The sequence below is a fragment of the Anabrus simplex genome, chromosome 3 (genome assembly GCF_040414725.1).
Source record: "Anabrus simplex isolate iqAnaSimp1 chromosome 3, ASM4041472v1, whole genome shotgun sequence".
In the NCBI taxonomy this organism is placed as follows: domain Eukaryota; kingdom Metazoa; phylum Arthropoda; class Insecta; order Orthoptera; family Tettigoniidae; genus Anabrus; species Anabrus simplex.
The window spans coordinates 237,986,687-237,998,828 of NC_090267.1; the positions used below are offsets into that span (position 1 = coordinate 237,986,687).

At 38.0% G+C, this 12,142-nt stretch overlaps 1 protein-coding gene across 3 annotated transcripts in view; it reads left to right on the forward strand.

Annotated features, from left to right (window-relative positions):
* The window catches only part of LOC136866189 (protein inturned), a 313,810-nt gene that overhangs the window by 88,812 nt on the left and 212,856 nt on the right, over nt 1-12,142 (forward strand). For all 3 annotated transcript variants that reach the window (XM_068226644.1, XM_068226645.1, XM_067142930.2), the window contains 3 exons: nt 2,326-2,403; nt 8,115-8,322; nt 9,660-9,713. In XM_068226644.1, the coding sequence (XP_068082745.1) occupies nt 2,326-2,403; nt 8,115-8,322; nt 9,660-9,713 (340 nt within the window). The remainder of the gene's footprint in view (nt 1-2,325; nt 2,404-8,114; nt 8,323-9,659; nt 9,714-12,142) is intronic.

Here is a 12,142-nt window from a genome sequence, read left to right on the forward strand (position 1 = left end):
CACTTCATTTCTGATCTTGTCCTTTCTGGTAGTTTGGTTCATGGTTCTAATGAATCTCATTTCAGTTGCTTGGATTCTGCTGAGGCCTTTGTTTAGTAGGGTACATGTCTCTAAACCGTACGTGAGGATTGGTACGAAGTAAGTATGGTTACATGATTGTTTTCACTTTTTGTAGTATTTTGCAGTCCCAGAGAAGATTTCTGACTTGACTGTAGAAGTTTGATGCTTTCTGTCAATCTCTCCCTACCAATCTCATTCTGAATCTTCTTGGTGCGGCTGATCCAGTTGATATTGATGGTGTAATTCCAAGTTTCATCTGTTATAGACCCCAAATATTTGATCGTAGTTGTATGTTCCAGTGGGAAGCTACCCAACTGCACACCTCTTCAGCGATACCTGTGCTATCTTTGGCAGTTGATAGTGGTTCTCTTGTTCAGGCTGAGGACTTGACAGCATACCTGGCAGAAGATATGTTGGTTCTGATTACTTTGCATTAACTAGAAAGCAAGTCATGTGTTCATAATTTTTCAATACTTACATGTACTGTCGTTTCTACCAGCTCTCTGTTGACACTCTGTTTCAGTCTTCTCCGCTCTTCATAACACTATCCTGTATTCCCTTCGACCAGCTCTCAGTCTTCCCCTCGGCCTCTTGTCACCCACTTCCATCCGATGCGTTCATCTTGGTGTCGTTGAGTCTTTCATTCGTTTGACATGCCCATACCATCTTAGTTGACTTTTCTTTATTCTCTCTCTTATATCCTCGTTTAGTACTCCCCCACCAGTAATTGTAATTCTTCTTCTTCTTCTTCTTTTGTTCCTCTTTTTGCTATGTCGGTTATCGAATGCTGTCAGTCATATTGGTTATTGTAAGTTTCTTGACCACAGCCTGGAACAGTTGTTTACTTGACATCCTGAACCACTGCTGCAAGTTCTGCAACCAGGTTGTTCCTGGTCTTCCAAGCCCCCTCTTTCCACTATATTCCCTTGTAAAATAAGATGCAGCAGGCTGTAAGTTGTGTGTTTTTGTTTTGTTTTAATATACAGATTGCTTTATGTTGCACCAACACACCGGCGATGTTGGGATAGGAAAGGTTTAGGAGTGGGAAGGAAGTGGCAGTGGCCTTAATTTAGGTACAGCCTGGTATGAAAATGGGAAACCATGGAAAACTATCTTCAGGGCTGCTGGTAGTGAGGTTCGAATTTAACCTTCTGAGTGCCTCATTACATTACAAAAGTACTGAAGCATCCAAATTTTAATGATCTTTCGAAGTTGTCCCTCCAAACTCTGGAGAACAATCTCATTCTGAATCTTCTTGGTGCACTTGATCCAGGTGATATCGATGGTGTGATTTCAAGTTTCATCTGTTATAGCCGCCAGATATTTGATGAGATTCTCCGTAGCCATGTATGCACATGTTAGGATGATCATTAAGGGGAAAGCCCTTATGGTCTGACACCACGGTTAGCTGGTTTGAGTCCTGTCAGTGAAAAAAAGTTTCACCATCAGAATGTTGACCCAGAGGGTAAGAGAGGTGGTTATATACAATTTCTAATCACTAGATTCCCTGTTCAGTTCCAAACCTCTCCACGGTGTTCATATGGAGTGAAGGCATATGACACTGTTGATGGAGATTTGTCCGTTGGATGGGTATGTTAAAGCCTTGAGCAGTCGCCTTGGTGTTATTCGACAGGAGTACGCCCTAGCTCGTTATTATCATCATCACCACATATCCAGATGTGCAGGTTGCCAATGGGTGATCAAATAGTAAACTCATGTCCTCATCCCGAGGTGGTGCAGCTCTTTTCAGGCACACCCCCATTGGAAGTGAGCTGCATGTACCATTTCAACCACATACCAGCCCTCCTGCCATTCTTAAATTTCTGGCAGTACCGGGAATCGAACCCAGGCCCCCGAGGACGGCAGCTAATAACACTAACCGTTACGCTACGGAGGCGGACGGTGATCAAATAAAGGACACACATAATCAGTCGGTTGGGAATTGGAATTTAGTGACAACCATGTATTTGGTCTTTTGTAATTAACAAATGTTAGATTTTACTTGTTAGAAGAGTGCAGTTTTTAAGGACATTTTAAAGAAAGAGCACTGTCTTATACTTGGACCAGTATTGTATATTTTTCACCTGCTTCTAACCATTTAGGTGCTATTTCAGCAGGCTTTCCATGCAACACAATTCAGGATATTTAATGCTATATTTGTTGTTTATGAAGCTTATTGTGCAGCTGTTGTTATTAGCACTGCCTTGAAATGTTTGAGCTTCGGAGAATCAATAGTGTATTGAAATATTCTTCTTTATATTGCAGGTGCTCAATACGAGAGGCTGTACAAGTATCAGCCGAACTGGCCACCAATCTGAAGTTTATTTACCAAACGTTATCCAGGTAAGTCAGATCAGAAGCATATCTGGCGAAAACAGTAAGTTGACCCATAATTCATTTTCTTAAATGAGCAGTGAACTAAATTCTTTGAGGATATAGACAAGATTTCTATATTTGAGCAATGAGTCTCATGAAAACACTTTTCCTTATAGCAGTGTAATTAGTACTGGGGAGCCCCCTCATTGGCCAGCATTTTTGCAGACGGTTTATTCTCGTGTCATTATCTTACTTGCTTAATCTGCTTTCCGTCCCTTCAAAAATGTAATTGGAATCAGGGCCAAGTTGAATTTTAAATTAGTATTCAGTGAAAATAAATACCTAATTGTATTAGTTATTGTTTCCAAAATTGAATAAATATTCATTTCACTTTGTTTATACCGAGTGAGTTGGCCATGCAAGTTAGGAGCGCTCAGTTGTGATTTTGCATTTGGGAGATTGTGGGTTCAAACCTCACTGTCAGCAGCCCTGAAAATGGTTTTCCGTGGTTTCCCATTTTCACACCAGGCAAATGCTGGAGCCATACCTTAACTAAGGCCATGGCCGCTTCCTTCTCACTCCTAGCCCTTTCCTGTCTCATCGTTGCCATAACACTTATCTGTGTCAGTGCGACGTAAAGCCAATTGTAAAAATTCAATATGTTTGTTTATAGAACAGCATACAAAAAGACAAATTACACAAAAGGTTCTGAAAAACCCATTTCTGGTCCATATTAATATGTTTTTTATATAGAATTTTCATATCATTCTTAAAGGTATATAATGACCTTTTTCAAAGAATTTTTTTTTAAAAGCAAACAAGTATAGTTTATGTGATTTGCTGCTTCAGGGAGGATGGTGAAACTGTTTGTGTGTGCTTAAAATGTCTTTAAATTTAGGTTCAGTGTTAGAAATTTTCAACCTCAAGCCTGTTGCCACATTTACACATTTAAAAAAAAGTGTTTTCGATTCCACAAAGAGCAGAAAATGTCTCCTCGCACAAATAAGTACTACGGTTAGCATTAAATGTTTCAAGGCCTTTTCTGAGAGCTTTTTGTATTTTTCGTGAACTTTCAGCCAAAAATCGAAAAGCTGACACTCACTATAAACAGTTTTCAAAGTAGAATCACATTATAACTCAGCAAGTTGTGCTACCTTTTCAAATATATTGTTAGTTTCCAAGTTGATATAAGGATTCTGAATCTGCATGTTGTCAGAATCAGGAGCAAGGAAATAATCTCTGATTCTTTCAAATATATTGAAATTGTCTGTCACAATTCATCAGGTAGATCATGTTCAGAGGAAAGTATAAAATCCTGAAGTGTCAGTAATGAAGCATACAACTGTTCTTCCACTCAGTTTGCTTACAACTGAATTTCACTTGAACTTGAGGGATGAAGCCAATTTTAAAATCCGCCATAGCTCGAGCTGTGTGGAGCCAATGACCTAGATGTTAGGCCCTTTTGAACAACAAGCATCATCATCATTGAGTTATGTCTGTAGTAAGGCCCACATGTTTCATCCAGTCAGTATTGTTAGTTTTGATAAAATCAGTGAGTTCAAAAAAGTATACTGTCTACAGTCACGTTACTATGATAAACTTGAGAGATGACTGTGCTCGGGTTTTCTATTCTTTTTTGAAAAAAATATTAACCATACCTGGTAGTATATTTTTGTCATTGGTAGAAGAGGACTGAGGACTTTTTCTTGTCACTTTTAAACTTTTTAAACCCAAGAATTTGAAGAATACTATAAGAGAAAGGAAGATGTTTTACAAATTGAATGCAACACAAACAAAAGCCGAAATTAAATTCCTCTACAAAAAGAAGTATTTTTCTTACCAAACTTTTATGATGTACTCCTTGAAACTTCTTTTCTTCTAGCCCTTTTAGAATGGGTGTCTTTTCGGAATCACACTAATCAAAATCTTTTTCAAATCTTATCTAAGAAATAGGATACTTTAAACAAACGGGTTAGTAATCTGAAAGTCAATAAAACAGTAAACAAGGCCAATAGTATATCTAAAACTCCACATAGTAATAGCACTCATACCTTTCGCCCACCAATTAAGAACTTATCAGATTTAGCTCTCAGTGAAGTAGAAAGCAGCATATTAAGTAGAGAATCCAAAGATATTTGGGCTAATACCCCCAACTTCAATGAAATTAAAACCATAATAGCCAAATTCAAACTCGCATTCAATAGGTTACCTTTTGACAAACAAGATGAGACAAGATTTGAGGTCAGAAGGAAGTTATTTTAAAGAATGACACATTACAGAACCTACTATTCCACATAAACAGATAGCAGAACTGAAACAGAAGATGAAAACTAACATAGTAGTAAGCAAGATTGATAAAGGAAATACAACAGTTTTAATGAGAAAGGAATTATTATATTTTAAAAAAATGAGCCATTCTTTTTTAGACATCAGCTTAATTAAAACAAATAAAGATTGTACCAATAGAATTCAATAAAATCTTAAAAACATTGTGAGCAATTCTACCTCCCTTTTCAATGATAATGAAATAGCGTATGGCTTTTGGTGCCGGGAGTGTCCAAGGACATGTTCGACACGCCAGGTGCAGGTCTTTTGATTTGATGCCCGTAGGCGACCTGCGCGTCGTGATGAGGATGAAATGATGATAAAGACTACGCATACACGCAGCCCCCGTGCCAGCAAAATTAACCAATGCTGGTTAAAATTCCTGACTCTGCCGGGAATCGAACCCGGGACCCCTGTGACCAAAGGCCAGCACGCTAACCGTTTAGCCATGGAACCAGACTTTTCAATGATGAAGAACTGTCTAAATTCATCAATATGAACTCCAGCTTACTCACTGCCAGAGCTGTTCCCAAAACTTATTTTTTAAAAAAAAGGACATTCCCATTCAAAATAGTAATTTCAAGAAAAGCCCTACCTACAAAATTTCTCAATTTGTTCAAAGATTTCTACCCAAACATCATTTTTCAAACAAAACATCAGTAAAAAATTCTATAGAATTCTGCACTATTACCAAAAAACCAAAAAACTTCTCTTAAATGGGAAAACGGACGATCCAGTGCAGGATCTAAAATCTAGAGATTGAGGTAGAAACTAACAAGCTCTCCTGCAAATTTACCAAGGAATAATAATAATAATAATAATAATAATAATAATAATAATAATAATAATAATAATAATAATAATAATAATAATAATACAGTAATAATAAAGCAACAACTTTACCGAAGAGGAGATACGAGCCCCCTGGTCCTCAGTAGGCCTAAACGACAAAGAATAATAATAATAATAATAATAATAATAATAATAATAATAATAATAATAATAATAATAATAATAATAATAGAGCAAACACCTGAAAAGCCTTACATCTGATTTGTGTGGCCCCCCTTCGGAGAGGCCAGGCGCAGGTCTTTTGAGTTGACGCCGTATAGGCAGTCTGTGAGGATGGAGCCATATCTAAGATGAAATATAATGCAGATGATGTCACAAACACCCAGCCCCCGAGCCATAGGAATTAACTAATGAATTAAAATCCCCAACCCGACCGGGAATCGAACCTGGGACCCCTTGAATCAATGGCCAGCAAGCTAACCATTTAGTCATGGAACCGGACTGCAAGAATAATAAAACAGCTGGACTGGATGGTATACGGATAGAGCAAATAAAACAATTTGGACAAGTAACCATGAAATGGCTTGTTGAATTCTTTAATAGCTGTTTGTAACAGAAGAAGATTCCAAAAATATGGAGAAAAACCAAAGTAGTTGCCATCCTCAAACCTGGGAAAGAACCAAAAGTTATTGACATATTTCACTCTTAAGTCACCTTTATAAGGTATTCGAAAGGCTTTCTTTGAACTGTTTGACCTCTATTGATTAGATAGTTTATTAATACCTGAACAAGCGGGCTTCAAACCTCCAAAGAAATTGCACAGCACAAGTAGCCTCAATATATTCAGGACAGATTTGAGTGAGGTGATGTCACTTCAGTTGCTTTTATTGATTTATCGATACTGTTCCACGTCATATAATACTCCAGAAGATCCACAACATGACACACGATTATGGCTTCATGGAAATAATTGGCACTTTACTGTACAAACATAGGTTCTTTATTGAATTTCTAGGAAGATGAAGTCATTGGAGAAACCAAAAGAATGGCTTGTCCTAAGGAAGTGTCTTGTTCCATGTGCTGTTTAATATATACATTAGGGCAAGTCAAGAAGTATCTACAGTCAATTTATATAATTTATTGATACAGTAAAACCTTGTTACGACATTTCTGCAGGAGATAAGGAAGAAGAGCATGTTAAGCGACAAAATGTACTACTGAATACACAAATAAAAACTATCCAACAGGGATCTGGAAATACTAGATACGATTTTTTCTGACATGATGGCATTTTACGTTGTGTATCTGCGGGTACGGTGAAAACTATATCTACCATTTCTAAATTTGAGAGGATAATATTAAAAGATGTGAAAAACACGAGAGAACAAATATGAAACAAATACAGTAGAGCCTCGATAATTCGAAATTCGAAGCTCTCGTTCCCGGAAACATGAGGTATGGTTTTGTATGTTATTTAAATTTTTTGATTTGAAATACTGATAATTCATAATTCGAAAAACAATGTTGGTCCCATTACCGAAATTCAGACTTTTAATTCAAAACTGCCCTTACATTAAAAAAAAAAAAAGTATTATACAGAGTAATTTAAATTCAAAATTTCTCTGCGTCATTCGTTTTATGTCAGTTATGTGCATGTACATTTGTTTAGTTATTAGATGTTTTATATTAAGGCTGAAGATGGCCAGCCCAAGCTGAATCAAGTCCCTAGTTAATGTAAAGCAAAATATTGCATATTATAGTATTGAAAGGTGGACCATTACAACATTAATTTAATAATTATATTGTGAAATTCCTACAACAGCACTGAAAACTTCCACTGAATATTATAGTAACAACCACCTGAAACCAAATCCCCAGAAAACTCAGGTATGTGCTTTCCACCTCCAAAACAAATAGGCAAATAGAAAACTGAAGGTTAACTGGGAGGGCACTGAATTGGAACACTGCTTTATGCCAAAATACCTTGGTGTCACTTTAGACATGTCTTTAACATATAGCAAACACTGTCTCAATACAAAGCAAAAAGTGTCAGCCGGAAATAAGATCAGAAACTCGCTGGCAGTACTTGGGGAACCCACCCTCAAGTTTTAAGAACTTCCGTCATGGCGCTGTTTCTCTGCAGGAGAGTATGCATGTCCTGTATGGTATAGCTCCACCCATGCAAACCAAGTGGATGTCACGTTAAATGATGCTGTCAGACTGATCACTGGGTGTCTGAAACTAACACCTTGCTTTTACTTACTCAGACATTGATTCAGTAGTGTGAGTGATTTTATCCTTTACGTGGCAAACTATCAAATCCACACTGTAAAGCAGAGCTTTGGTTTACTTATGAATACAGACAGTTCATTAAAAAATGAACAGAAAATGCTCAACACTTCTTAATGCATCAAGCAAGTTGCTTATAGATCTAGAGTTCAGTAGTGTTGGCCTCCTGATCCTAAGATCTCTGGTTGATGCAGGCATATGATTCTGAGGGGGAAAAAAAAAAACAGGTTTTAAATGGAAAGTTAAAGAAACTAAACACAGATTTAAGAGTAAAACTCGTTTTAAATTACTTTGTTGGATTTGTATACATTTTAAGAGAGGTGTAAATTCAGTTGTTTTTCAGATCAGGAGAATCATCCAAGCTTGGACCATTTCTTTTCTTTATTCTTCACCCGCCTGTTGACCAGTGGCTTATGGCCCAGTGCTCAGCAATCAGTGCAGCTAGAAGATATCAAGAGTAAAGCTGCCGAACTAGCCCCTGCCCAGTTTGAAGACCTCCTCCCTGCTGCACACTGGGTACCTCTGCCTCGCCATGTGCAGGTTTGAATCTCCCATCTCTCCATCTATGCCTTTTATTATACAATCATAAAATGTATGTTTACAATGAGAATACTTTAGAATCTTTACAATTGTTCCAGACCTGTTCAGAAAGTAACCAAACATTGAAAATACCATGTGAATTTGGCCTGAGTGGTTTCCTGTTAGTAGCTTTGCTTAGTAGTATCCTTCCTAAGTAACTAGCAATTTGCCATGCATTTTTGAAACAATTGGCTATCAGTCAGCAGCTTTAGTTTGTGAGTGTGTTGAGTGGGTGTTGTGAATGTTAAAATGTCTGATAATTACAAGCAGCTTATAGACATTTGTTTCTAATATTATCATTTAGACTTTCACAGCCTTGTAACTATGCATGATGTAATATTTTTAGGATTGTGCCGTGTAATAAACTATGTAAACACACTCAACGTGCCATTTGTTGTCCTTAGCACGGGGCTAAAATGGCGTCCCTATTACATCTTAGGGCGCCATTTTAAGTTCTTTGTTGCTTTCTCTTAGCAATCATTAGTGTGTCATGTTTCTGTTTTATGTTTTCTCCTGATGAAGAAAGGCAAGGTACCTTTCAAAACGCACTTACAGTGTGTTTATATAGTTTATTACATGACATAATCCCAAAAAATATTACATCGTGAATAACATTCATTTCTGCTTCAAATTGAGTAAAATATTTACAGAGACCACAAATTGGCTTGGAATACATTTGCCAAGACTAAAGAAAGCATTGCAGGTGAGGTCGATCATGAAAGTGTTGTTGTTAGTCCTTTTTGACATCATTGGTGTTGTGCCTCAGGAATTCCTGCTTGAGGGTCCAGTGGTGAACCGCCAGAATTACCTCAAAGTCTTGAGGCATTTGAGAGAATATGGGTGGAAAAAAGACCAGCTTTACGGAAACAATTCTTGGAGCCTCAAACATGACAACATGCCAGCTCGCATATTGTTGTTGATTTGTGAATTTTTTTGATGAACATGAAGACAGCTGTGCTTTACCAACCACCCTACTTATCTGACCTAGCCATGGCAGACTTATTTCTGTTCCCAAAACTGAAATTCAGCCTGAAAGGACAATCATTTCAGTAATTGCAAGAGATCAAACTGAAATCGCAGGCAGAACTGCTCACAGTCCTCCAATTCCCTACCAGGAGACTTCTTTCTTAAGTGGAAAGAGGGTTAGGAGCATTGTTTTAATAGAGAGGAGTACTTCAAAAGAGAGAAAGCTAGCTATGCTACAGAATAAGCGAAATAACTATTTTCAAAGTTTGGTAATTTTTTTAACAGGCTGTTAATGTATTGTTTATAATTTGAATTTACTGTTTTATTTGTAGGTCCAGATTGATGAAGCTTTAAGTGAACTTGAAGCCAATGATTTTGGTGACCTGGTGAGTTTTCATATTCAGATAAATAGGAAAGATGACGTCTATAAAAATTATTCCAGTGTGTCAAGTGTGAGGCTACTCAGAATTGTCGAACCAAGCAGCTGTTATGTTGTCACATTATCGCACCGTCTCAATGAATTGTCATCTGCTGAAAAATTTTACTGCATTAAATATCACTTGCTCCCGGCCAAAATATGTTTTCTTTATTAATAACATCCTATAATAATAATAATAATAATAATAATAATAATAATAATAATAATGATAATGATGATTTTATTTTTTTTTTTTTTGCACGGGAGTGTGGAAAATCTTTCATAAGACGCTTGTGAGGGTCCGCACTCAATAAGTGTGTGGAGATTCTTACCCACTGTAAACCACACTCCCTTTTCCCACAACGTTTATCTCCACCCCGGAAACCGCTCTCGCATTTCTTCAGGATGGATGTCGTGCTTAATACATCTTGTGTTTCATCTTCCTTCTTCTGCTTTACTGTCTGTCGTAATCATCCAGGTTCTTCTTCTTCTGACGCAGAATATTTTCTATGTAAACTGTCACCTGGTCCCAAGATTCTTGACTTCGTAGCATTACTGACACGATCCCTTCTGGCGTCAGTTCTCCCTGCATAACTTCTAAGTATCTTCTTTGTGGCAGCCAATGAACACACAAAGAAACTATGTAATACGTCATCGATATCACCGCAGTATATGCACATCGGACTAGTTGCTAGCCTAGTCTATGAAGAAATTTTCGGAAGTATACATGACCTGTCAAGAACTGTGTGAAATAGTAGTTCACTTCACCATGATTTCGGCCACGCATACGCCCAGAGAAGGTATCAGTCTTTTCGTCCATTTTCCTCTAGAATCATCTTCCCATCTTGTTTGCCATCGTTGCATTCTGCGACTAAGAGCCAAGCCTTTGCCCTTTTCCTTCCTAGCTCTTCTTGTGTGAGCCAAATTTCTTGTCTTTCGAAAGCCAACAAGTCAATAGGAGCTACTGCTGCTACTACTAGAATCGTAGGTTCTGATACTGTACGATATGCGCAAGCAATTCGTAAAGCTGCTCTCCGTTGTACATCCGCAATTCTTGTCCGATATTTCACAATTTTTAACGATTCAGCCCAAATTTCCGAACTGTATAGCAGTATCGATTGGACAGTCGACATGAGAAGCCGCCTTTTACTAGATTTCGGCCCCTTGATATTTCCCATGAGTCTACTCAGTGCAGTTATGGTTTTCGCTGCCTTATCTGTTACCCGTTGGATGTGGTCCCAATATGTAAGCTTAGTATCAAGCGTTACACCAAGATATTTTGTGCTCCTAGTTGTTTCGATGGCTATCTGCCCGATCTGCATCGGTACAACAGTATTAATCCTTTTCCTCGTCAGGAGGACAATTTGCGCTTTATGATCTGCGAGTTCTAACTTGTGATTTATCATCCATTCTTTAACACGTCACATCACCTGATTCAATTTTAATTGAGCCAGCTCTAGGTTACGAGTTACTATCAGAGCAGCCACATCATCAGTATAACCCACAAGTTTTACATCTTCTGGCATCTCCAGCCGTAACAAACCATCATACATGATATTCCAAAGGTGTGGTCCAAGAATTGAGCATTGCACTGCACCACTGTGAGCCGTTTTCTTCTCTGACCACCTTCCGTGTCGTATAACAATGTACGGTCTTTCAAATAGTCTCGCAGTATATACATGAGATATTCTGGTAGCTTGAAAGTTTCTTGTAGAGCTTCCAAAATATCACTCCATTTTGCCGAGTTGAAAGCATTTTTAATATCTAGAGTCACAAGAAGCGTCGGCTTTCTAGAGTAATGATTACCCATTTGACCTCGTTCTGCTGTCTTCAACACTTCCTTCACAGCATCTAGCGTTGAGTGACCTCTGCGAAATCCATGTTGTTGGTCAGATAGATCGCCAGCTAATCGGACTGCTGCTAGTATTCTCGGCTGTAGTAGCTTCTCTAAACCTTTCCTGGCAGTCTCCAGCATACATAGAGGTCTGTAACCCCGAGTTTTCCCTTTACTGATCAGAACCAATCTAGCTATCTTTCAATGAAAGCTAAAAATTCCCGCTTCAAACAATGATTATACGTTCTCAACAGCAGTTGAAGACATAATTCGATTGCCACCTTTAGTACTTCTGCTGGAATGCCATCTAGTCCAGGGGCTTTCTTATTTCTAAGGGAATTAATTGCTGTTATCAATTCTTCAGTTGTAAAAGGTGGTACATTATCTAGTTCTTTCTCAGCCTCATCATCAATCCTCTCTGCATGATCATGGAATAATGTGTGTACTATTTCTACTATGGTGCGTGGATCCATGATAGGGCTTGGTAGCATCCCGAATTTCTTCATAACGAATTTATACCCTAATCCCCATGGATTTTCATCCACTTCCTTAGACATTTCCCA